This window comes from Sabethes cyaneus, chromosome 2 (assembly GCF_943734655.1).
Source record: "Sabethes cyaneus chromosome 2, idSabCyanKW18_F2, whole genome shotgun sequence".
Classification (NCBI taxonomy): domain Eukaryota; kingdom Metazoa; phylum Arthropoda; class Insecta; order Diptera; family Culicidae; genus Sabethes; species Sabethes cyaneus.
This window is the reverse complement of record NC_071354.1, coordinates 114,284,057-114,310,447: the sequence shown is the minus strand read 5'-3', so window position 1 is coordinate 114,310,447 and position 26,391 is coordinate 114,284,057. Positions and strand designations below refer to the sequence as shown.

Below are 26,391 nucleotides of genomic sequence, written 5' to 3'. Positions count from 1 at the left end.
CTCGGAAATAACGCTTGTAAAAAATGTCTCGCATAAACCAACCCAAACAAGAAATCGCATCAACTTGCTATTTTGAAGGTATATAAACTAATCACTTACAATGTATTGAAAAGTTATTAGGCTTTGGATAAGTTTTGATTACGAAAATAATATTTTTCGAAACTTTGTACTTTTCGAGCTTCACCGGGGTGAGATTGTGCCAAGCCATAATGATCGATCCATTTTGTGGATTTCACTTACACAACAAAAACACGTCAGTATACACCAGTACACTCACATTCTTTACTATTGAGCACAATATTTTGACAGATTAGATTGGCATCATCCATGTTGGAGCAAACAGCATCATAAGTCTGCTAAATAATTTAAACTAATTTTTACTTTTTCTCTGGAAATTTCAAATGCTTTGAATAAACACTCTAATATAAGACGAATATATTATACCGTGTATAAACTACCGGGTTTAAGGAGGGGGAGGGGGGTGGGATGGACCACATGTTCTGCGGCCGAGGGTTCTCGAACGAAGTAATGGCAACTTTTGTTAAATGATCAAATAGGTATGCCCCCTTAGAACACACCCATTCATATATCTCCCCCTTGTTAACCCAAAAAACCGTACTGGCTATATAAAGGCTGTCCATTGACTACGAACTCATTTTTAGTTATTTCAGACCTACCCAGGTTATTTTCGTTCATACTTTTGACGTAGGACTACGTCTTACGGCAAGTTTTGAGATAGGGTGTCATTCCAAAAAATCGAAAAATGCGAGCGTCACGAAAAATAAAAGGTTTTGAGCGCTAATAGCTCAGCGGTTTTTCAATCGATTTTCAATATTCTTAATAACACCAATCGATTGGAAAATCTAAGAATTGGTCCAAACGAAGAACAGTATGGATTCTTGATGTTGAACTATTGAAAAATTGAAAATGATGAACCTATGTTATACCAGAATTCTCGCTTCGTGATTGGTTGGAAGATTCTTTAGGATAATCTAAAGCTATACCAATTTGATATCTGATCTGTGCTTGGGAAGTAAGCCAAAACAGACAAAGTTCCCTCATTTCAACAAGATTTCTTAACACCGCGATTAAACCTAGACCATTTTGATGTCCTTGCTTAGGAAGTACGCCAGGATGAGTGACAAAACCCCCTCGTTCCAACAGATTTCTTACGAACGCGATTAAACCTAGTCCAATTTGATGTCTGTGTTAGGGAAGTGTGCCAGAAAAAAGGACACAAGTTCGACGTCACAACAGATCGCAAATTCTTTACTGCGAGACGATTAAACCTAGGCGAATTTGATATCTGTGTTGGAAAAACGTGCTACAGCTGTAGTGTTCGTTTATAATATGACTCTGTATGAATACGCATGTTTGCCGTGTCATTAGAAGTGTAGTGAAAAGATGTGCTGTTGATAAAAAAGGATTGAATTGGTAAAATCCCTTCAACGTGGGGAACCATGGGTAATAAAAACAATCTTTAATTTCTGTAAGGTAGCAGGAAAGCAATAGTTTGTGTTCTTGATTTTGTTAAATTGTTTCCACATGCACATTGAAATAACTCTGAAATCTTTTGAGGATTGAACGTATGCAATGTTACTACTTCGATAAATGTTACATACAACGCATGTAGCATGTATATATGTTGCATATAGCATGTATACATGAAGAAACGAATGATTACAAGCATAGATACATGCTACTATCACTACCAAGAGGCTTACGTAGTCCTGCGTCACCTATACATATGGTCGTGTCTTGTGCACAACCCCTCTGATTTTTGTATGATGCGTTGTTTTTGGCCGACCCCCTGACCCTGATAGTCCACCTAGTTTATGGACGGCCCCATATGAACTACTTTATATTGATATTTATGTGTATTGTTTATAAACATGCTAACTGTTCACTGTTCACTGTTTAGGTTTTTAGCTTAACTTTATGTTTTTGGCACAATGTCACCCCCTAGAAGGGGTGAGATTGTGCCAAAGTTCATGCACTTCCAGTAAAATTAGGTTTCATTGTAACTAAACCATCTCTACGGTAGTTGTTAATTGAACAATTTAGTATATATTGACAGGTTTGAAATCAATTTAGTTCCTAAATTGTGTGTATACAGGCCGGACTCGATTATCCGGGGATTCGATTATCCGGGGATTCGATTATCCGGGGATTCGATTATCCGGGTTTTTAGACTCGATTATCCGGGTGAAAAAAAAATTATTTTTTTTCAATGATTTATTTTAAACCTTAATGTTATAGTTTTCATGCTACATGATGATTCCAACTTGACAAGTAGTGATACACCTCCCTAAAGCTACATAATTCCTTTCTTATATTCCTTTTATCGGCGAACAAAACAAAAATAAATCCTGCGATGAGGGAATTAATTTTTTTACTTAAAAATCATCATCATCATCACCATTACCATCATCATCATCATCATCGTAATCATCAATATAAAAAAATTGCAAAAAAGGAATTTTATGACTTTAAGGGAGATTGATCAATAATAAAAAAACGTTTATAATACCTAAATATTGAGAAACATGACATACAAAAAGTAATATGGTACCAAAAAAAATTATCAGTGGAAAAAATCATAAGAAAGGAATTTTCTGACTTTTGGGAAGATAGATCAATAATAAATAAAACATTTCTGATACCTAAAAGTTAAAAAACTTGACATGCCTAAAAAATTTTTGTACCAAAAATGATGATTCGATTATCTGGGTGATTCGATTATCCGGGCTGAAAATAAAAATTGTCACCCGGATAATCGAGTCCGGGCTGTACTGAGCTAAAGAACAAAAACATGTTTTTTTGGCACAATCTCGCCCCGGATGACGGTACCTTATATTAAACCGTTCAAAACGTGTGAAGCCAAAATATCAAGGGTCGACTGTAATCGTCTGCATGTATGTATGTATGTATGTATGTATGTATGTATGTATGTATGTATGTATGTATGTATGTATGTATGTATGTATGTATGTATGTATGTATGTATGTATGTATGCTTATATGTGTCCATGTATTTGCAATTTTGGAACTTTGCAATTCTGCAAGAAAAGTGAGAAATATTTCATTTGTCATTTTATTCACTGTCTGTTACTCGCAATCGGACTAGACAAGCAGAAGCAAAGAAAAGCAGTTGATTTAAGCATTTAGGAATAGTAGTGTATACGGTTGAAAATGTTAATGAGTAGATTTTTCCAAATAAATTTATACAAATTTCAAACAAATTTTGCTCATGTGGGATCGACTACCGAAAAAGGCAAGCGCTGAAAAACGATAAAGTTTCCCAACCTCAAGCATGCTTATGGCGCTACTTTTACACTATTTCTTTTATCTCCTATCGTTTCCTTAACCCTCTAACAGGCAACAACGTAAAAACGATGAGATAAAGTTCATGAAAATGCATACAAAAGAAGCTCAAGTTTTGTGCAAAACTAATTATCTGAAGAAGTGCCAGCTAAGGAAAAGCCCAATTTCTCTATTTCGTTTTTTATGTCTAATGCTCTACCCAGTTATGTTTTCATCTAAGGTATCTTACATAATTGAAGTCAAGCATTTAAATCACTTATAGAAAAATTTTGAAGTCAATCTTTTTGTTCTAGATATCCTTTTTTTCAAACGTGAAAAAGGAAATATTCGCGCAATAATTATTTTTGTAATTAAGCAGAATTCTTGTTTTTGATAGATGATAATTTTTGAGCGCATGGTCAGAAAGCTGTGGTGAAAATATCAAGATATTTGAACACACAGTTTTCATATTTATTATTTTATTATTATTATTTATTATATATAATTCATCTGACCTTAAAATTGTCTACATGAATAAAATCTTATCTTAAATTAGCTCTACGCAATCTCTGTGCAAACAAGTGTGACGGTAAACCAAAGTCAAAAAGTTCCTCTACATTAGAAAAGGTCCTGATACATTCAGTTATCGGTTCGCTATATCAGAACGCCGTCCGATGAAATTGCGTTTGAACTAGTCCAGTTGATCGCAACGGTCGTTGTGATGCGCGAAAATTAATCATGGAAAGCAAGTTTGGAGAGTCGATTTCGCCATTGATAGTTTTTGCCACGAATATTGCTTGTTGCATCTTGCGTCGGTGTTCAAGGGTGTCCAAGTCGAGTAAACGGCACCTATCTACGTAAGCAGGTAAGATATCCGGATGTTCCCAGGGCAAGTGTCGCAATGCTAGTCGGATAAATCTCCGTTGCACACGTTCAATCCGAAGATTCCATGTTAGCTGTTTAGGAAACCAAACAAGACTACAATTCTCCAGTAGTGGACGTACTAGGGCGCAGTACAATGATTTAAGACAGTATGGATCCTTAAAGTTCCGACCAATTTTAAAGATGAAGCCAAGCTGTCGAGATGCTTTGGAGATAATCAACTCACGATGTAAATTAAACGTCAGTTTGGTGTCCAGCAAGACGCCGAGGTCACTAACTCGGTCCACTCTGCGTAACTCAATACCATCGATTGTGTAACCAAAGGTGATCAGGTGAAAACTCATCACTTCACATTTAGCTATGCTTACAATGAGCCAGTTCCGTTTACACCAGTCAGTGAATAAATCAAGCAAATCTTGCAAGCGGCGGCAGTCGTCTATATTTCCTATCGAAGCAAACAATTTCAGGTCATCGGCGTACACTAACTTGCAGCCAACTCCCAGCAGCAACGCAATATCGTTAAAGAATAGCAAGAAAAGTAGAGGTCCCATGTTACTTCCTTGATGGACTCCAGACTTATTGGTAAACACCGATGAAACACTACTACCCAGTTTCACACGAAGCACCCTACCACTGATGTATGAGTTCAGCCATTCAACCATCTGTTGGGAGGCACCAAGTCGAGACAGTTTTCGTAATAGTATGGCATGGTCAATTCGATCGAAAGCTGCTTTCAAGCCAGTGTAGATAACATCAACTTGCTTCTTGTCCTCCATATGCGAGATACACATCGATGTAAACTCCAGCAAATTAGTGCAAACAGATCTACCAGACACAGTGGTTGGAGAATTCGCGAAAAAGTGATCATTTAAATCGATGAACATCCCTCATGAACATATACTATTCGTCTGCCTCGCCGATAATGCACGCATCAGCTTTAAATTTTATCACGAACAGAACCTCAATATGAACATCAGAATTCGTTCAAAAATTGAATATTGAACATTGAGTGTGTTCGATTTTTCGGATATAGAATGCCCGGGGACGTCGGAAAGTATTCAAAGTAATATTACCACGAAAAGGGAATAGTTTAAAGTAGTGTTAGTGGCTTTACAAGCAGCAGAAAGCGTCAATTGGCACTTTTGCGTTGCTCACGATATTCGTATATTCAGCGATGCTACGAAGCGTGAGTGTATGATGCTCATTATTATAGCTGAATTGAACCACTCGCGTAGCTGTTTTATCATGATAAAAACCGTTTGCCGATGCTCGGCGTATCTATTCATTTTGCGAGTTTTCCAACCTCTGACCAGACATGAAACCGTGCTGCACCGTTGAAATATAGTTCTTAGTGCGGGACAGTATTACACCACTCACAATTATCTCAAACAGTTTAGAAGCTGCGGAAAGGCTAGTGATTCCTCGATAATTCCTTACGTTGTTACGGTCGCCGGTTTTAAATACTGGAAACCTAAACGATTCCTTCCAAACTTCGGGAAATCTTCCTTGTGCGAATGACTTATTGAATATGAAGCATAAAGGATTGGCCAACACCGCTATGCAACGGCTCAAAACTACAGCTGGAATCCCATCAGGTCCCGCAGAGAACGAACGCTTTAATTTTTTAGTGGCGGTTATAACCATATCGCAAACAGCTCACAAGAGTCAGAAGTTGAATTGGATTCAACACCATCGTAGCAAACGTTCAAAGGAATCGAAGAGAATTTTCGTTTGGAGTTGACAAAATTCCAAAATTTTTTCGGTTGCCTCATAAGATCAGTTTGCACTCGCAGTACATACGATTTATACAATGAAGCATTCAGGCGGCGATATTTATCACTAGCATGTTTGAAATTGAACTGAGTCAATGGCGTTCTCCGATGGCGACGAGCACGTTGAGCACGGTTACGTTCTCGCTTCAGTTGCCGTAGACGAGAGGTGCACCACGGCGGGGTGGCGGGCTGTTTTACAAATGGGACATTCCTACTCAACCACTGAGAAATGATATTGCAAAACCGTAAAGCCATTTCATTAACATCATCGCAATCGAATAAGACACTCCAATCAGTTTGCGCTAAGTATTCGGTCAAATCAGCAAAATTGATTTTTCTGTAATTCAATTTACTCATATCACCACCAACGGCGTCTACAACGGCAGTATTGTTTCGAACAGGCAAAGATAGTACAAGAGGTTTTTTGTTCGTTTGCGAGGATGTTAACGAAATGGCTGTACAGTTTTGTAATACCATTTCTCAGTGGTTGAGCATGAATGTACCGCTTGTAAGACCACCAGCCAGTCCTGCATGGTGTACTTCCCGCCTCCGACAGCTAAAGCGTGTACGCAATAGTGCCCAGCTGCTCACCGCCGTTGGAAAACAGTTTTGACTAGACACAATTTTAAGCATGCTAGTGATCAATACCGCCGTCTGAATGCATCATTGTATAAATCATATGTGCTGCGTGTGCAATCCGATCTTCGTAGGCAGCCTAAAAAATTTTGGAACTTCGTCAACTCTAAAAGGAAATGTTCTGTAATGCCTTCCAACGTGTACTACGATGTCGTCGAATCAAGTTCAATTCCTGCCTCTTGTGAGCTGTTCGCGAAGTTTTTCGCCTCTGTTTTTGCTGATGGAACTGCCTCTGACGGTGATGCTGATATTGCGGCTGCGCATGTCCCGACCAATTTGGTGGATTTGAGTTTGTTTAACATGACTACTGATCTGGTGATAGCTGCAACCAAAAAATTGAAGCGCTTTTTCTCTGCAGGGCCTGACGGTATTCCCGCCGTAGTTTTAATTTGATGTATAGAAGTTTTGGCGAATCCGTTGTGTTCAATTTTTAATAAGTCTTTCGAACAAGGTAAATTTCCTGACATTTGGAAACAATCGTATATGTTTCCGGTATATAAATTTGGCGATCATCATAATGTACGGAATTATCGCGGAATAACCAGTCTCTCTGTGGCATCAAAGTTGTTCGAAATTATCGTGAGTAGTGTAATACAGTCCCGCACTAAGAACTACATTTCAACGGCTCAACATGGCTTCGTGCCTGGTCGATCGGTCTGTACTAATCTGGTGGAATTCACTTCGATGTGCATTTCGCAAATGGAAAACAAGAAACAAGTTGATGTCATTTATAGTCTTAAAAGCTGCTTTCGATCGAATTGACCATGTAATACTTTTGCGGAAGCTTTCCCGACTTGGTGCTTCCCAACAAATGGTCGAATGGTTAAAATCCTATCTGAGCGGTAGAGTGCTACGAGTCAAACTTAGATCCAGTATTTCATCGGAATTTACCAATATATCTGGAGTCCCTCAAGGCAGTAATATGGGACCTTTGCTTTTCCTACTGTTCTTTAACGATGCTGCGTACCTGTTGGGTGTTGGCTGCAAGTTAGTGTATGCTGATGATTTAAAACTGTTTGCTACCATAAGTAATAAAGACGACTGCTGCCGCTTGCAAGTTATACTTGATGTGTTCGTTGGCTGGTGCAAACTGAACTGGCTTATAGTCAGCGTTGCAAAATGCGAAGTGATGAGCTTTTATCGCATCAAAAACCCGATAAACTTTAACTATATTATCGATGGTACTGAGCTGCGCAAAGTCGAACAAGTTAATGACCTCGGTGTATTACTGGATACTAAACTGACATTTAATTTGCACCGTGAATCAATTGTCTCTAAAGCATCCCGGCAACTTGGATTTATCTCCAAGATAGGGAGAAACTTTAAGGACGCCCACTGCCTTAAATCGTTATATTGCGCCCTAGTTCGACCGCTTCTGGAGAACTGTAATCTGGTTTGGTTTCCGAAGCAGCTTACTTGGACCATACGAATTGAACGCGTACAAAGAAGATTTATTAGACTAGCTTTGCGTCATCTCCCTTGGCGAAATCCAGAAAATTTGCCACCCTATGGAGATAGATGTCGTCTACTTGATCTCGACACACTGGAACACAGAAGTAAAATGCAACAGGCGATATTTGTAGCTAAAATGCTCAACGGGGAAATTGATTGTCCACAACTATTATCCATGCTCAACTTCCGGGCTTCACAACGAACTTTACGCTCAACGGGACTGCTGCAGACACAGTTCTATCGAACGGCATTTGGATCTTGCGAGCCAATGACTGAATGTATAAGAACGTTTACAAAAGTGGAAGAGTTGTTTGACTTCGGCGAACCATTGCGCGTGTTTGCAAGAAGATTAAAAAGATCAAGCTTACTTTAAGATTTTTATTCATGTAGACTATTTTTTTGTGTCAGATGAATTATCAATAAATAAATAAATAGTACAAGAGGTGGGTGGTGCGGGTCGACGGGAAGCAGCGGTGTGTCACAGCTATCGACCGTAAGTAAACTATCCGCAGAACAAAACACAAGATCCAACATGCGACCGAGATGGTTACACTGAGTGTTGGGAGAATATGAATATTTCACATTTTATATGAACACATTTTTCATATTGTCAATTCAAAACAAACTTCTTATGTTGCTCTGAAGCTCCAAAAGTTAAGGCCATCTACAGATCTTTTGTGTTTGCATACATGTTTAAATCACTTACAAATTAAATGACACTTACAAATATTTCACACCCTAGGGAAGAAAATATAATTATTGCACGCAGTACGTCCTTGTGAATTTTACTATTAAATAAAGATTTTGAGGACTAAGGAACTGATGTTTAAAAATAGAGTCAACTCAATAATAGATGTTCCTGAGAAAATAAAAAATAATGATTGTTGCAGTAGAAAGGCTAGGTCACACCGCTAGGTGGATTAATTCGGGTTTTTTAAAGAATTGTAATACGAAAAAATCACTATTTTTTAAATACTGATTGTAAACATAGTTTGTAATATCAAAAAATGACTTTCTACCAGATGTGTTCACTATTCCACAAGCTTTCAAAATTGATGTACCATACCTCCTCTCGATTTTTCAATAGTTAAATAGTGCATTTTTATAAACAATTGCAATTTTTTCAAAGTTGGAACATTTTTTTCTCGATTTTTTACTTTAAAATATTTGTTCATCTTTCTCGAAGAAGCATGCAAAATTTGGAAATGGAGAAATGAAAACTATAGAAGTTATGAATTTTTATATCGAAGCGCGCACGTTAATTCAAAAGAGCGGACGAACACGCGTGCTTCAACGACACGTTACACTTAATAGCATCAAAGGCGGCTCGTTATGGAGCCGCCTTTGGGTTAGAACATCGATTGAGCATTACCGCTCGCTTCACATTAACATACGCGCTGAGACATAAAAATTCATAACTATTTAACTATACATAAAAAATGCACTATTTAACTATTGAAAAACAATCGACAGGAGGTATGGTATACCAATTTTGAAAGCTTGTGGAATAGTGAACACATCTGGTAGAAAGTCATTTTTTGATATTACAAACTACACTCAACCCCCGCTAATATGAAAAACACCTCGTTCAGATCAGGCGAATTCATTTTTAATCTGAATATCTGGTAACTCTATTCACTTTCACATACGCACAAGGCGCGCCCCCTATGACCTTGTTGTTTTGATTCGACGAAAACAAACGTTTTGAAAACATGTCGAATATGCTCGAATTCTGAACATTCAGATTGTAGAAGTGGAAATTGGCTCGATAGTATCAACTAAAATAGTCTATTTTGAGTGCTGGAGAGAAATAAGTCGCATATGAGCTATATTGCCAGAGCTGCTGAGCAAGAGGAAACGTATTAAGTTTTTTTGCTTTTTTTCAATTTGCCCGCTCAACTTAACCGTCAATTGTGTATGACGCTTGATCAGTTTTTAATGTGAATGCATTCATACCAACGGGGTTCAGATTAAAAATGTTCAGATTAAGGAAGGTCATTCCAGCGGGGGTACACGGTATGTTTACAATCAGTATTTAAAAAATAGTGATTTTTTCGGATTACAAAACTTTAAAAAACCTTATCTTATGGTGAAAAAAGAATGGAAATCCGGCGAGAAACAACCGAGATATGGCCATTTTAGTGAAATCAGTTATGGAAATGTTGCCAGTAATGTCTCACCTTTATGATCATTTTAAAACATGACCAAAACCATTCCAATATGGATGTCAAACTTAAAGAATTTACGAGGGCTGAAAATCCTTAAGTTTGACAGCCATATTGACATGATTTCGAATATTCCCTGAAACGACCACTTCCGGCGGGGTACCTACAACCTGCTACAGGGTTGCCATGGCACGCTGCGGACCTGGGAATGCTTCCAGTGTCAATGGCTCATAAAACCTTAACGTTTGATGCTCATATTGACATGGTTTGCGTCATGTCCTAAACTGGCCAGAGCAATAGTTGTTACTGGTACTGATTTTACGAAAATGGCCGTAACTTGGTTGTTTCTCGTCGGATTTCCGTTCTTTTTTCACAAATCTACTGGAAATGAAATCTAGTTTTGGGATAAAAAATGAATATGAATAAATTTCCATGACAGAAAAAGATACAAGCGATGAAAAAAATCAGTTTTTGACATACCCCCAGATAACCCGGATTATCTCCGGTGTGCGCTGACTATTGCGAATCTTGAAATATTTTAGAAAAACTAGAAAGATTTCCCCGTCGAATGCAATTAGTTTCATCTAAAAATGTCCAATTTTGTGGAAGTTATGACCGTTTGAAATCCATCAAAATTTTGTCTATCCCGATCATTTTGTCTAACCCCTGTATATCTTCTATACCTATAAAAAAAAGCATTTCTGTCTGTCTATCCCCAAGCAACCAAAAGTTCCGATAGAAGTGGATTTTTTAGCTTAATCAGCTACCCAAATTATCATGAATAGAATTCTATTCAGCTTAATTTTCAGGCAACTAACCGTACTTTCAAGTTTTAAGTAGGGATGCTAAGCAACTTTCAAACAGAACTAGAAAGTTCGCAAAAAGTTTGCTTAGGTCGCTGTATAGAACGCTGTTTAGCTCGAAAAAAAAACTTCGATAATCTCAAAATTAAAAAGTAATTTTTCACTTTTTCCTGTTTTTTCCTTAACTAAATCATTTGTTTTGGTTATTAATGATAAGCTTAGATCGAAAACCTAGATCAGAAGAATAATAATTGTTTATTAATATTAATTTATTTTTATAACTTGCCTCGAGTTTCGAACTCTAGTACTCCTCTTGATAACCTAGACACATACCACTGCTCCATTGCTGAAATATGAGATCTGCATAAATTTCACTCGATGTACTGATTTCTCATTTACTGTACCTAACATCAAGGACAGCCCCAGGTTTCTTTTTGAACTTGAAAATCATGATCTGAACTTGAAGTTCAGAAAAAGTACGCGCAAAACTTCATCCTAACGTGAAAGTTTTGAAATAGTACGCGCGTGAACGTGACAGTTCAGAAAAAGTACGCACGAAACATTTTTCGAACTGTATGGTTCGAAAAAAATACGCGCGAAGCTTTATGTGCACTTGCGTTTGACAGTTCACCAGTTTGTTTTGAATGTTTCAATAGCAGCAAGCGGTAATTTTTTCTGCAGCAACATTTTTCGCAAAATCCAGGTTAGTAATTATATACAATGCAAACAATATTGACTGACGCAAAATTAATTACAGCTTCATTGATTACAGATATGCCGTAGTCAAGACTTATGAACGCAAGGGGCCACAATGAGCTTTCGGCGGTGCCAGAAAAATGGATCCGAAGCTCCAAATCCGGAAACGTTATGCTGTGGCCCAATTCACTGCGAGTTCAAAATGTGAAAAAAATGCTTCAGTATGCCGTCGTAACTTCTCTATGTTTTTTTCAACAAATGGCGACTAAGAAAATTGTTAGTGTTTGTAATTGTAATTTCTTGACTGTGATTATTATTAGATTAAGCTACTTATCCATCATTGGGACTATAGTCTGTTGATGTCGACTTAATAAATAAATAAATAAATAAATAAATGCCAACATCACCCCCAAAAAAGTATGGTTAAAATATAAATATAAGCATGGCTACGATGAGGCGATGGACTTATGTGGGTAACGCTCCGGGGAGTCCTCATCAGATGCGCGGCCAGCCAATTGCCAACGCAAAAAAAAAGGTTAACCACACCTGTGAGCTTTCAAAACATGCTGGTGCAGCGTCAGTGCCCAGTACGGGTAACATTGACAAACGGTAGCATTGACGGTTAACATTGACCGAAGCTTCCGCGACAGCGAAAGTTTTACCTTTCGGTGCGGTTGTAAAGTTTATTTCTATGACAGTTTCAGGGGCAAGCGCAAACGTTTGCACATGGAAAATAACAAACATTGTACGTCGAACGTGCGATGGGAGTTAGCTTAGTACATGTGTGAGAGGTTTCGCGCGCCAACTGAAACTCTCATAGAACTTAAGTTCCGCTCTACTCTCTCTTTGTTTTTCTCTGCAGCTGTTGTAGTACTTTTTGCTACGAACAATTAAAAGCTGTTATAAATACGGGTGGCAACGCCACGAGGGAAAAAGAATTTTAAGTGAAAAGTGCAGAAAGTTTATCCCCCGGTGGGGGCTAGATTCAGATTCAAAATGTAGGAGTTGAGGTTGTGATTCAAAACGAGGGAAGAGATTCAGGCAAAATGTAGAAAGATAGTGATTTTAGTTTTAGTAATAAACTTCTACACACCCATCTTTTGCCTTTTTTTTCGACATAAAGTACCGTTTAAGCTACATATGGTGACAGCAGAAAAGAAGGAAAAACACTTCAGGGACGCCATTTCCGACTGGTGGTAGCCAGCAAAGTTAAAGTTAAAGTTTAGACAAAGTTAAAGTTTATAGGGACATAGCATAGAGTAGGAGAATAGTGAGTGAAGAAAGAAAGTGAAGTTCAGTGAAGTGCTCAGGCATCGATACTGCGACGGTTCGGATGAACACCGTTCAACTTGTACTCATTTCTACCGGAAAATCTACTGGGGGGAGAGCTGAACTGAGGAACTAGAGCCAAGTGAGTAAAAATCATCTACCATAATTGAAATAACGATACAAAGTACGCGTTTAATTTGCAAAGTGATATAAATATCAATCGTGTCTGTTCAGATCAAATGCGTGTGGGTAATATTAGGGTTTATTGGTAAACCATAGCTATGTTGCATATTCCAAAAACATACTCAACATCGGAGAATCAACTTGACATACACACAGGTCGTTGCTCCAAAGCGTGTACAATATCCGGAATAGTGTATGACTAGTTCGTGTAAGGCGGAACAACGATATTTTGTACAATTTTATTTTTGCTAAATATTTGGACACAATAGTTTGTAGAGTAGGGCAATTTGCCAATGATCGCACAGCTAAGCCTCTGCGTTTTGAGTTTTAACGATATTTGCTAAACAAATAATTACAAATAGACAGAAACATAACAATCTGAATCAGATACAAAATATGTTCACATTACATGGCCATTTGCACGAAATAAATAAACTTTTCGTGGAAAAATATGCGATTTTTTGACAACGCTTGTATGCCCCGTTGAACAGTTCTGAAACCGTATGGTCCTATAGTTGGACACTTATTGTCCAATGGTTGGACATGCAATATATTGCACCTCAAAGTTAATTTGATAGCTTACTATTGAGAAGGAATACATTTTATGATATATTCATTAAAAATAATCAGCAATTAGTTAACATGTTACTAATTATCAATTTATTTCTTAAGGGATGTTATTTGCCCCTTCTAAACTTCGATGCTTTACGGTTCCCTCGAAGCATACTTTTTCCTATTCTTCTATTTCCTGTGGCCTAATGGCAAGAACTGTTTTTTACAAGGGTAACTATGAATTTAATGTAATATTAAACACGACACAAATCAATAACGACTTGAGCGAGTTGCGTATAGTAATGGAAAATTGGTACGGGATGTGTAGTAAAGTGGAACTAGATTTAAGACAGTTACACTGTATACCAATTTACGAGAAGCAAGAAGAAATGCTAAGAAAATTTACAGAAACCCAGAACTACATAAAATTATTTTTCGGAGGAAGCAGGTGAAAAAGGTCATGGACATTTTGGAACGACATGGACGACAATGATAGAGTAAGAGTCGACAAAAACCGAGACATCTATGGTTCTCGACAGGGGATCGAAATATTTGGAAATATATAAGCCCACAGACAATCGTTGTAAATATCTCACAAAGAAATAGTTCAACAAATTTTACGCTTTCCGTCTGGATACTCATATTTGGTTTTAACGGAAATTCCCCGTTTCCGGTTACTTTAGGAAACGGAGAATTTCAGTTAAAACCAAATATGAGTATCCAGACGGAAAGCGTAAAATTAAGCTATTTTAATGAATTTAAAAACCCAAAACTATATTCGAAATACGAAGCAAACTTGGGGAATTTAATAGTAGAAGAAGGGAAGGAAGACTCACTCTCCATTGTTAACTTATCGGAGAAAGTGTATTCCAACAGAAGGATCAAAATAATAGTCTCGCTTAATTTTAAATTAATGATGAAAAAAAAGATATTTTTATAAATTTGAGAATAAATAAACTTTACATAATTTTGAACGCTAATAAAATGACATATGGTAGCTGAAATTCGGAGCAGGGACGTTAAATGTACTGGTTGGTGATAAAAATTTGAAGACTTTTACCATTTTATCTTGCTACCAGTCTTGCGACATGTTACTAGTACACAAGCACCGGAAAGAAATGCACGAACACCGAAAACATCTTTTGTTCTACATGTCAGACACTCTTCGATATGCGGGAAAAAGTGTCACCAGTCTTGGAGACACTTTTTTGTATTCTCTTTTGCTGCTTTGCGTCCGTAAGCCAAACATACAGTTTTCCCCCAAACAACACGGTTTTACATAAGAAGGTTCCCAATACATCTTATTCTTAATTACTTCTCTATACTATTTCAACTATAATTGTAAGCATAAAGCGGCTAATGCATGTCATTTCTACACGACATTTTGCGTGAATGGTCGGCTAACGTATGAAAATGTTTGCTTATTATCATGTACATATTCTGACTAGTCTCAACACTTATAAGATAGGCACTGCCGGTACAGAAACAGTACAGAGCGATGGTATTGGTTAAGAGGCTGACATGGCATTGCATGCTGGTAAATGTAATAGAAAAAGTGTAACCGTTTCGGTCCCTGATTCGGAGTAAAAGTAGTAAATTCAAATTTTTAAAGTCGTAAACGAAACATGTATATTGAACACATTAATGGAAATAGCAGTACGAAATCTGTTAAAGAAACAGCACAAGCAAATTCAAAGCTTTATCCATGTTGTTGAACGAACCGTATATACGTAGGGTGTTCTGGTAGTAGTCCAAATTAAGTACCTCGTTTTTAAGGTGGTGATACGGCAGTGGTCAAATTCAATGGTTTAACATAACAGTACGGAAATTATCGTTATGCAGAAAGAATTTCATACGACGATAAAATTCTTGTGACAGTTGCGGAAAATGCAATTGATAAGATAAAATAGGAATATAAATATCTATAAAGTAGACAATTACGGGATGGAAATCAATGAGCAGGGTGGACAAGAGCGAAGAGAAGTCGAAACCAGATAGACAAGAACGAACATATAATAATGGCTTAACCTTCACGAGAAGGGGGATTTCAAACCTTTCTTTTCTTTTACTAACAATTTATATTTTCCAGGAAATCCTCAAAGTAGGGAAGCGGACGTGCGAACCTCGGATCGGAAGGGGGAGAGAGAGATGCAACTATGCAAACGGAGAAGAGTAAGTTAGTCTTTCCGGCTAAGGCTAGGAAAGGAAGGTAGAGTATATTTTGGCATAAGGAGAAAAATAAATTAGTTAGAGTTAAATAGAACTAAAGCTAATTTGTTTCAAGGATATAAAGTTTGAAAGTTTTAAAATAAGATAATTTGTTTTTCTCCGAATCCTTATAGTTTGCAACCTTTTTTTTACTCTTTTAGTTTTCCATTTAATTTTTGTTGTTGTTTAGTAGATTTGAAAAAAAAAATTAGAAAGTTACAATAATATTTTAAAAGTTAACGTTAAAACATACTTTGAAAATTGAAGATTAAAGAAAGGAGAATAACAAGTATGGCTCCATAGAAGAATTAAAGAAAGGAGAGTAACAAGTATGACTCCGTAGAAGAATTAAAAGAGGGAGAGGAACTCCCGATAGAAAATCGAAAGTGAGCGATATTACGGTTAGTGACATAAAAAAGAAGTTCAATAGGAACAGTAGATAAAATGTAAGAGTTCAGTCGATGAACAAATTGAAGGTAATAAAGAACATAAGTAAATTAAATCAAAGGCGTGAAGATTAAGAAAAAAAAGTCGCCATAAAATATTAATGAAAAAGAAATTAAATTAATTGCGTAATTCCATTATGAACGTTTAAATGTAAACCAATCTCAGAGAAAAGGAAAATAAAATTCGGTGCGATCAGAGCATCCCAGCAAATTCAGAAACTTTAACTTTTTTTTGTGATTGGTATAAATTTTTTTTTTCGCGAGTGTTGATATAAGAAGTGAAGTATTATTAAATTATGAAGATCATTGAGACCAGCAGCCGGAAGACGACCCGAGACGAGTGAAGACATCCCACAGTACGAGTATCGGTGAGCTCAAGCTTGGAGAGCTCTCACAGGCACGAGAGGAGAAAGGACTGTGGGAAACAACGAGTGTAGACGGTCCAGGAGTACGTAACAATACACCAGAAAATAGACCTCCCAGGCGAATTCCAATACAAGAGGTTTCCAAATTCAGTGTGAAGGCAACGCACTACAATAAACAATTACTAGGGGCGATGAAGATATCGCAAAGGCACCAACCCGGCAAATAGTACAAAAAAGTAAAACGCAATTCAGGTGGGATTGGAATCTACTTCCCAAGTCGTGTGAACAAGGCAATATTCACACCCTATACATATACACTATAACTATACAGTGTGCATTAGAAAACGTAAAGGTGGTCAAGCATAGAACTTGGCATTATTAATACACCACGAAACACAATTTCGTCCGAACAAATAGACGAAAGCTATCACAGTTCAGTATCAAGAAGCATCTCGATATATGAAGTACGCAGAGTGAAAGCCATTACTCCGCCAACCTCTTGGATAAATAACCGAATAGAATTAGGCAACGTAAGAAGCGAAGGTGAGCAACAGAACAAATGGAACCACAACAACCACTTACGATCTCCATCGACTGACTCTGCACTCAATGTTTCCCCGTTCTTCCCCACTCACGCCATAAAGCACATTTTACCGACCCAATTAAGAATAAATTGAAGACACCAGCACCACCGCGGAGACGAGCTCCAGAATAGTGTTTAAGGCAAATTATATTACATAGTTGAAACACATAACACATAACAAATCAAAGTGAAGAATTTACAGTTGAAGGAAAATAGGATAACGCAATGCTAGGGGGTAGAGCAATAATATTTATTTATCTGCCAGTAGTCCACAATAGGGAAGTTTTTAACACCGAAGAAGAAAGAGAGAGAGAGAGAATTAAAATTTTCCAGCTAACGTACCCTCGCAAAATCTGTTTCCAAATTCTGCGACCTCATTCGGAAGGGGGATCTGCAGCGTCAGTGCCCAGTATGGGTAACATTGACAAACGGTAGCATTGACGGTTAACATTGACCGAAGCTTCCGCGACAGCGAAAGTTTTACCTTTCGGTGCGGTTGTAAAGTTTATTTCTATGACAGTTTCAGGGGCAAGCGCAAACGTTTGCACATGGAAAATAACAAACATTGTACGTCAAACGTGCGATGGGAGTTAGCTTGGTACATGTGTGAGAGGTTTCGCGCGCCAACTGAAACTCTCATAGAACTTAAGTTCCGCTCTACTCTCTTTTTGTTTTCTCAGCAACTGTTCTAGTACTTCTTGCTACGAACAATTAAAAGCTGTTATAAATACGGGCGGCAACGCCACGAGGGAAAAAGAATTTCAAGTGAAAAGTGCAGAAAGTTTATCCCCCGGTGGGGGCTAGATTCAGATTCAAAATGTAGGAGTTGAGGTTGTGATTCAAAACGAGGGAAGAGATTCAGGCAAAATGTAGAAAGATAGTGATTTTAGTTTTAGTAATAAACTTCTACACACCCATCTTTTGCCTTTTTTTTCGACATAAAGTACCGTTTAAGCTACACTGGTTCTGGATAGTGCAGGTCTGCATTTACCTCCAGTAATTGCAAAGCTGGAACCACCAGTCGCTCCACTACGACCAACCGCCGCACCGTTGCAGATACAATCCATACCAATGCAACCACCACTCGCTTTACCGCAGGCATAGAACAAACCAATTCTTTTTATTGTTTTAGAAACATCCATTTTTTGTTTTAATACCGGAGTATAAATTTCACTATTCAATCAAAACGCCGTTTCAGTGTCTGCGTCGAAGTTTCGCTTCAATTTCAAACTTTCAAGTCGCATGTTAAACTTTTAAGTCGCGTGTTGAACTTTTAAGTCGCGTGTTAAACTTTCACGTCGCATGTTGAACTCTCAAGTCGCATGATGAACTTTCAAGTTGCTACAAATATAGACGGTACTTTATTAGGAATCAAGTTCGGTTTGGAAATGTAGTATCATGTTGTTCAGCAAGAAAGTCCTGCGGAACTAAATTTGAACCAAATATGAACTTCCGAGTTCGTTCCTTAAGTGAAATCCGAACTTTTGGTTGCTTGGGTCTGTCTGTCCCTATGTTCCTTTTAGAATCGAAAACTACTGAACCGATCGGCGTGAAAATTTGTATGTATGGGTTTTTGGGACTACGGAAGGTTCTCTCGATGGCAAAAGATTCCTCCCCCCACTAAGAGGGGGGGCTCCCATACAAATCTATGCCTATAAAAATGGATTTCTGTCTGCTATATGTTCCTTATAGAATCGAAAACTATTGAACCGATCGAAGTGAAAATTTGCATGTAGGGTTTTTGGTGCCAGGGAAGGTTCTTATGATGGTTACAGACTAAGAGAGGGGGCTCCCAAACAAATCTATACCTATAAAAAAGGATTTCTGTCTGTCTGCCCGAATGTTCCTTATAAAATCGAAAACTACTGAACCGATCAGCGTGAAAATTTGCATTTAGGGATTCTTGGGGCCAGGGAAGGTTCTTATGATGGTTAGAGACCCCTCCCCCCACAAAGAGGGGGGGCTCTCATACAAATGAAACACAAATTTCTGCATAACTCGAGAATTAATCAAGCAAATGCAATAAAATTTTACATGTGGCTGTTTTCAGAGACAAGAATTTTTTCTATGGTGAATTGAGACCCCTCCCCACTATAAGAGGGGGGGCTCCTATACAAATGAACAAATACTCGAAAACTAATTAATCAAATGGAAACATGTTTGGCATGTGGGTGTTTTTGGAGGCATGAATTTTTTCTATGATGAATTAGGACCCCTTACCTTTTTAGGAGGGGGGCTCCCATACAAATGATATGCAAATTTCCTCATAACTCCAGAGCTAATCAAGCAAATGGAACTAACTTTAGCATGTGGGTGTTTTTGCAGGTATTTTTTTTCTATGGTGAACTGAAACCTCTCCCCTCTTTAGGAGGGGAATGACCCCTCTTCCTTTTCAGAGGGGGGGGGGGCTTCCATACAAATGAAATACAAATTTCCTCAAAACTCGAGAATTAATTATTCAAATGGAACGATATTTGTCATGTGGGTATTTTTGGAGGCATGAAATTTTTCTATGAATTAGGACCCCTTACCTTTTTAGGAGGGGGGGGGGGCTCCCATACAAATGAAATACAAATTTCCTCATAACTCGAAAAGTAATCAAGCAAATGGAACCAAATTTGGCATGTGGGGGTTTTGGAGGCAGGAATTTTTTTAATGATGGTTTGAGACCACTCACCCCAGTGGTAGGGGGATAAGGACTATCATACAAATAAAACAGAAATTTTTGCGTAACTCAAAAACTAATCGAACTCGAGAAATTTTAGACTCTTTCATAAAACATTAATCAATAACAAGACCACCAAAAACTATCAATAGTAACATTAGATAATTCAGCGCGAGACGGCCACACGCCGCGAGTGTTTCCGGCGACCTGCCGTCGGAAGTGCCGGCCACGGCCCCTCGTAGAGTTCACCTCGATCTAGGTTTATTTATTTTCCTAGATCTACTGACCTCTATTACTTTCCTTCAGTTGGGTCACCCCTGTGAAATGGTACTTTCTACGAAAAGATTTTCCGTGAAATGGTACATCCTGCGTAAGGTTTTTCGCGAAATGTTATTCTGCTAAATTCTACATTCCGCGTTATGGTCAACCGAGAATTGGTGTTCGGCAAAACGGTGTTCGGCGAAAAGGTTTGTAATGATGCGAATATTTAAATGTTTTATTTTATCAGGCTAAGCAATGGGGGGAGTTGCTTTCTACTTTATTATGAGGAAAATTTGTATATTAAAACACCCATGAACTTCCCGGAACTTGCAAAACTGAAGATTGTGACAAAGATCATCCGAGATTCACGATTTATGTACAACACAGTTTAATTTGTGGCAATACGAAGTATACATATATATATTATGCCCTTTATATTATGTGCACCTTTAAATTTTTCTTGTCTCTAAAAGTACATAATAATCGACTTATACCCATTTGCAGGGCTGCTGCGTACACGAATAACAATCAGAGTATTCTATTGAATATGCTTTCAAGCGAACTGGCTATTATAGATAATCCGTTTGACGAAAAGGAGCCTATAACTGGACTATACTTGTTGAACAGAAATCTTTTTCTTCATACAAAACTTTGTTATGCCTGCTATGACATGAGAGGAACGTTGGTCGAAAAATTTAAGTTGAACGATATTTGTGATACCTGGGAATTATTATGTAAAAGTCGAATATACAGTCTGAATAATAAAATAACTAATGGAATTTGGTTCTAGATATGGAGTTTACAGAGTTTGGTGACATGTTTAGTATTCTATGGTCAGGTGATATCGCAGATACTACATTAATGCTGTATACTGAGAAAACAAACTTCAATACAAGAGTAGTAAACATGCATAGTGCAGTTACAATGAATAAAGAAAGATCAAATATGTATTGCTGTCACCATGAGAATTCATTCCAAGTTGAGAATAGTCTCACAGCGTTATGATTATCGTAATTTGCTTTGAATATTTTTAGGTTAGTAAGTTTCAGTATGTCGAAGATGATGAAAATAAATTAACAGAATGGAGATGTGTGCGAGATTTGTCAAGATATGAGAATGATGTCAAGGAAACGGTTCTTCAGCTGAAAATGGATCACAACGATCGTTTTCTTTTGGCAAGTACGGCAAATGGCTTTATAGTTTGGGATTTATCCGAAAAAGAACCTATATCGATGGAAGCCATATATCTTGCCTTACCTCATGGTGTACGTAACATATCCACTAAAACCACGTATTCCAACTCTGTGATGATTAGTTCAAAGGTTGATTACGCAGTTGCGGGTGTAAGGTAATGAACCAGATATCCTTACTAAAAATTATATCACTAACGCCGCTTTATAGAAAAAATTTATACGTATGGTGCATAAAAACTAAACAGCTGATGAAAGTATTAGATGCTCATTTCGGACGAATAATGCAACTTGAAGCCCTAACAATTGGTTCCTGGAACAGCGTGATCACCTCCAGCATTGATAGATCTGTTAAAATATGGAACATAAACAACATCTTTGAACAGGTACATGTGATCGATCGACATGAACTGCAAATTGACGGTATAAGGTAAATAGTGTTAATTATTTAACAATTTCCAAATAATTAGTCAACTTTAGCTTATCAGAAAATGGCGAATTGGCAGTAACTGTAACACGTAGCTGCGTCGGAGTTTGGGAGATTCGAACTGGGCGACTTTTGTCCAAACTGGCCGACAGTCCTCTTGGTGCTATCGTTACTCATGCTGAAATTACTCCTAATGGAAGGCACATTGTTTCTTCAGAGACAGGAAAAATACTTATCTGGAATCGTGTGACTGAACAAGTACTTTCTCGTGACTCTCAACCAGGAATACAACAGTTCATATTTTTGGAGCACGGTGAGAAAATATTAGCTGTTTCGTGCCCAAGTACACCAAACAATTTATCTGCCGCTTATGCGGATGAACAGAAATTAATGGCTCATGTTATAGTTCGTAGTATTCCATGCGGTCAAAATCAATTTAGTTTCGATTATCCAGTGCGTCTCATACCAGGAATGTCTTTTCGTTGCGCTATTGTAACAGCAGATAACCAACATATAGTCTGTGCTGCAGTAGACAAAAATAACAAAGATTCAATCTGGGTTTACAATGCTAATAATGGAACACACGAGCATAAGATATCTTTGAAAGTATGCAATGTTAAGGAGATTGTTTGTTTACTACCTTTTCCACACAAACCATCGCAAGTAGCGGTAATCACGAATGAAAAAGGAAGTATTCTTGACATTAAAACAAAAAAACATGTTCGTTCTATTCCGAAATGGGGAGGAATAAGTACCAAAGACGGTAAATATGGACTGTATGCTCCATCACGTGGAGGATTAGAGTTACTAGAACTTAAAAAAGGATCCACGGTCAAAACTTTCATTCCCAAAGTAGCAGAAGGTGTGTTTACTGTCATCTGTATGTTTACCGACACAGACGAGTACGTTCTGTACTATCATAGCGGTCGGAAAACGTTGAGAGTGTTTCGTACCAGCGATACAGAAATGATTGCTAACTATCGCATGCAAGCAGAATTGACGTCTATTAAGAGCACATCTGACGGAAAAAGCTTAGTTTTAGGTACAGTAGATGGTTGCATATCTGTACTAGCAGTTGCCGATCCACATAAAACAGAAATGCAATATTTCTTAATGCAACTTCCATCTCGAGATGCAAATGTAATGTTGAAACAATTTGCTTTAACATTTGAATTGATTTAATAATGTTTGATTTTTTAGTGGAAAAAGAAACTCGCGAAACAAAAAGCGTCAGCAAGATTTAAAGCTGCAATGCGTCTTGCTTCAATTTCGACGCGCTTCGGATCTCCGATTGAAGATGTCGGTGAAGATGATGAAATAGATCAATAGAGGGAGATGCAACCGTAACATCGTGAATACTATAAAAAGAAAAAAACGTCAATCCAACTAATGGTAAAACAACTGCAGCCTCCAAGCTTGTTTTGATTAAATTAATTTACACTTTTGTTGAAAATAAACATAAAATTCTTAATTTTCACTTAACACCTAAACACCTAACACCAACATCGCAGTGGTCAAACCTTCCGACAAAAAAACCCCAGCATTCATTATTTTACTAAAACTTACGGACTGATCCAACTAACTCAGTTTGAAAGTTTTTAACTAACAGCTTAATATGTCTTCGCGACGAATCAACACTCTTGCCACATTTAAACCAAGATTTACATTAGGGTAAAAGCACTGGTTTTGGCCATAGTTAGTTGCTTAAAAATTAAGCTGAATAGAATTCTATTCATGATAATTTGGGTAGCTGATTAAGCTAAAAAATCCACTTTTATCGGAACTTTTGGTTGCTTGGGATCCTCGGAATGCCGGATTTCCGGGAACCAGATGAACCACTTCCGGCTCTGTTGTAACCATACTGGAAGTGGATAAGTTCCTGAATCTTTAGGTGGTAAAAGTGTCCGAATCGGTTGAAAATTGCTAAAGTTACAAGCGTTTCAATTTGTGGGTACCCGGGGACCCTTGTCGAGTACTTAAAGGTGTTTTTTTGTCGAACACATGACGGTTAATAAAATGCCGGTAGTAACCTATCGTTCCGAGAAAACCTATCAGTTCGCTCTCAGTTTTTGGAATCGGCCACTTTTTGATAACAGCAACCTTATCGGGGTTCGGTTTTACACCTTCCGATGTTACGACGTTACCTAGAAAAGCCACTTCTTTACATAAAAATTCCGATTTATCAAGTTGAACCTTTAAATTATATTTTTGTAAGGCATCGAACATTTTTCGTAGATTTATTAAATGTTCTTGTAATGATGTGGAATATATGATGGTATCATTCATATAGACCAAGCATACTTTTCCAATCAGATCTCGCAATACGTTGTCCATTGACTTCAATCTGGTGAAACCCAGATGCCAAATCCAAAGTCGTGAAGTAATTGCATCGACCTAGTTTATCCAATACCTCAGTGATGTTCGGGATAGGGTACTTGTCGTCTACCGTCTTCTCATTAAGTTTCCGGTAGTCTACTACAAGTCGCCATTTTTTTAATCCTGACGCATCTTTCTTTTTCGGCACCACCCAAATTGGCGATGGAGAATTTGATGGTCTTATTATACCTTGCTGTAAAAGGTCCTTTATTTGTCGCTGTACCTCGTCTTTTAAACAAAAAGGTTGTTCCAAACGCAGCTGATCTCGCAGCTCTGGTCTCATTCCATTAAATTCTTGTGTAAGAGGGGTTGCTATTTCCAAAATATTAGCTTCTATTTTTCCTTTCGGCAGGGCTATATTAATCGTGTCGTTTGTATAATTTGTTACGACAACATTAGCAAAGTAGTTTTCGGCTTTATAAATGCCAGAATGGAGGACGGTTATCGATCTGCACATCGTCTGTGACAAGTCTGTGACCTTCTTTTTGAAATAACGGTAGCCTTACGATTTTTGTTTCATTAGCATGGAGTTTAACTCTGGTTCTTTCTGGAAATCTCTTATAAATTGGAATATCTGCGGATGGCAATTTTAAGACGTTATCTCTTGTTAGAATAACAGGGTCAAGCTCGCAAAGTGATTCATATCCTATTAATCCATCGAAGTAATCATGAAATTTGAAAATAATAAATGGTAAATCAGGTGTTTCACACAGGTCTGAAAAAGGGTTCAAATATGTAAACTGGTTGACTTCATGTTTGCCACTAACATTTTTAATTTTTAATGGGGTTGTTTGGTAAACTGTAAATAAGTTTTTGTGCCTTGGACTAATGAATGATTTGTTAGCGCCTGTATCAATAAGAAATTTAAGTGGTCCATTAGGACTTTCTATAATGGTATATGGTACGCAATTTGACGTTAGGTCAGGTTGATTGCGTCTGACTCCACCTGAAAATTCATTTCGTGTTCGTTATTATTAGTTTCTGCATAATTTTCGAGAGGATATTCGGGGACATATTCCTCTTCTTCATAAACTTCTTCCGCTGTATCTTCCACTTCTTGGCTGGATAATTCCTGCCGTGGATAATGCGTTCTGACTATTGGGTCTGTATTTGCTCTGTTTGCAATTTGAAGACATTGTCCGTTTCTGGGCCCAAATCTCATAGGTTGAAAAGTTCGAAATTGATGCGAGTTGGATGTGGAAGGTTTATTAAAATTATTTTGATTGAAGTTAGGTCTTATTTGGTTTGCTGTGGGAAGATTAGAATGTTCTTGTGGAACAGGTCTGTTGAAATTATTTTGTTGAAAATTGGATTTCATTTGATTTGTGACAGGGCTCGGAAAATTCGAACCTCTTTGCTGAATATTGAGAGTTGCTTTTCGTCAATATCATGCGTTCATTTTGAATATCGAAATACTATCGTTCGTCTAATACTTGTAGAGCTCACGTTATCCCACGCTTACTGCATACTGATTTCGCAACATAGTAAGCTATTGAGCGGTCTCATTCTTTTGGCAAAGCACTGTAGTGATATTTGTGAAAAGTCAATATCATTGTCATGGAAAGCAAATGATATTTTCGCTGGAAATATATGTATAACCAAAATGAAAGCATAAAAAATGAAAAAAATTAGGCACATATTTTCTAAAATCGCTTCGTATTATGTATATGAGAATGGTGAATCGTATTGAACTTGATAGCGGCTAATAACCGGTTATGATTACACTGCGAGGATTAAAATTACCCGCTAAACTAATTTTGTCCACAAAAAAATTCTCTTCTTCTCTATTGCAGATTTAAATTTTTTTTTTTCTTCTTCTTCTGTTGGGTACTCTCACCACTGCGTCCATTATTTTGAACTATTGTGGTATGCCCCATTGTCTCTTTTGCTGTACGCTTCAGGCTTACCTATCACTTATTGAAGAAGTGGAAGGCTGGAAGCTGGAGCGAGACAGGTGCCAATCAGGGATGACTTGGTTTATAAACCTTATAGTCCTGATCGGCGACGCAAACCAGATCTCCCTAGGCTCTAGTAGGGCCTTTTTGAGATACTGCAGTCTGCGTCCTATTAGTGCTCCACAATTGCAGAGTAAGTGTTCCGAGGTTTCGCTCTCGGTATTGCACAGGCGACAAATATCATCTTGCACGAAACCGAGAT

The 26,391-nt window shown here is 37.7% G+C and overlaps 1 protein-coding gene across 1 annotated transcript in view; it reads left to right on the top strand.

Moving 5' to 3' along the window:
• Positions 1 to 23,187, top strand: part of LOC128735901 (NACHT and WD repeat domain-containing protein 2) — a 330,075-nt gene extending 306,888 nt beyond the window's left edge. The window contains exons 11-16 of the mRNA XM_053830380.1: positions 20,746 to 20,975; positions 21,032 to 21,219; positions 21,276 to 21,589; positions 21,643 to 21,861; positions 21,912 to 22,998; positions 23,059 to 23,187. Of these exons, the coding sequence (XP_053686355.1) occupies positions 20,746 to 20,975; positions 21,032 to 21,219; positions 21,276 to 21,589; positions 21,643 to 21,861; positions 21,912 to 22,998; positions 23,059 to 23,187 (2,167 nt within the window). The remainder of the gene's footprint in view (positions 1 to 20,745; positions 20,976 to 21,031; positions 21,220 to 21,275; positions 21,590 to 21,642; positions 21,862 to 21,911; positions 22,999 to 23,058) is intronic.
• The last annotated feature ends 3,204 nt before the right edge of the window (positions 23,188 to 26,391 follow it).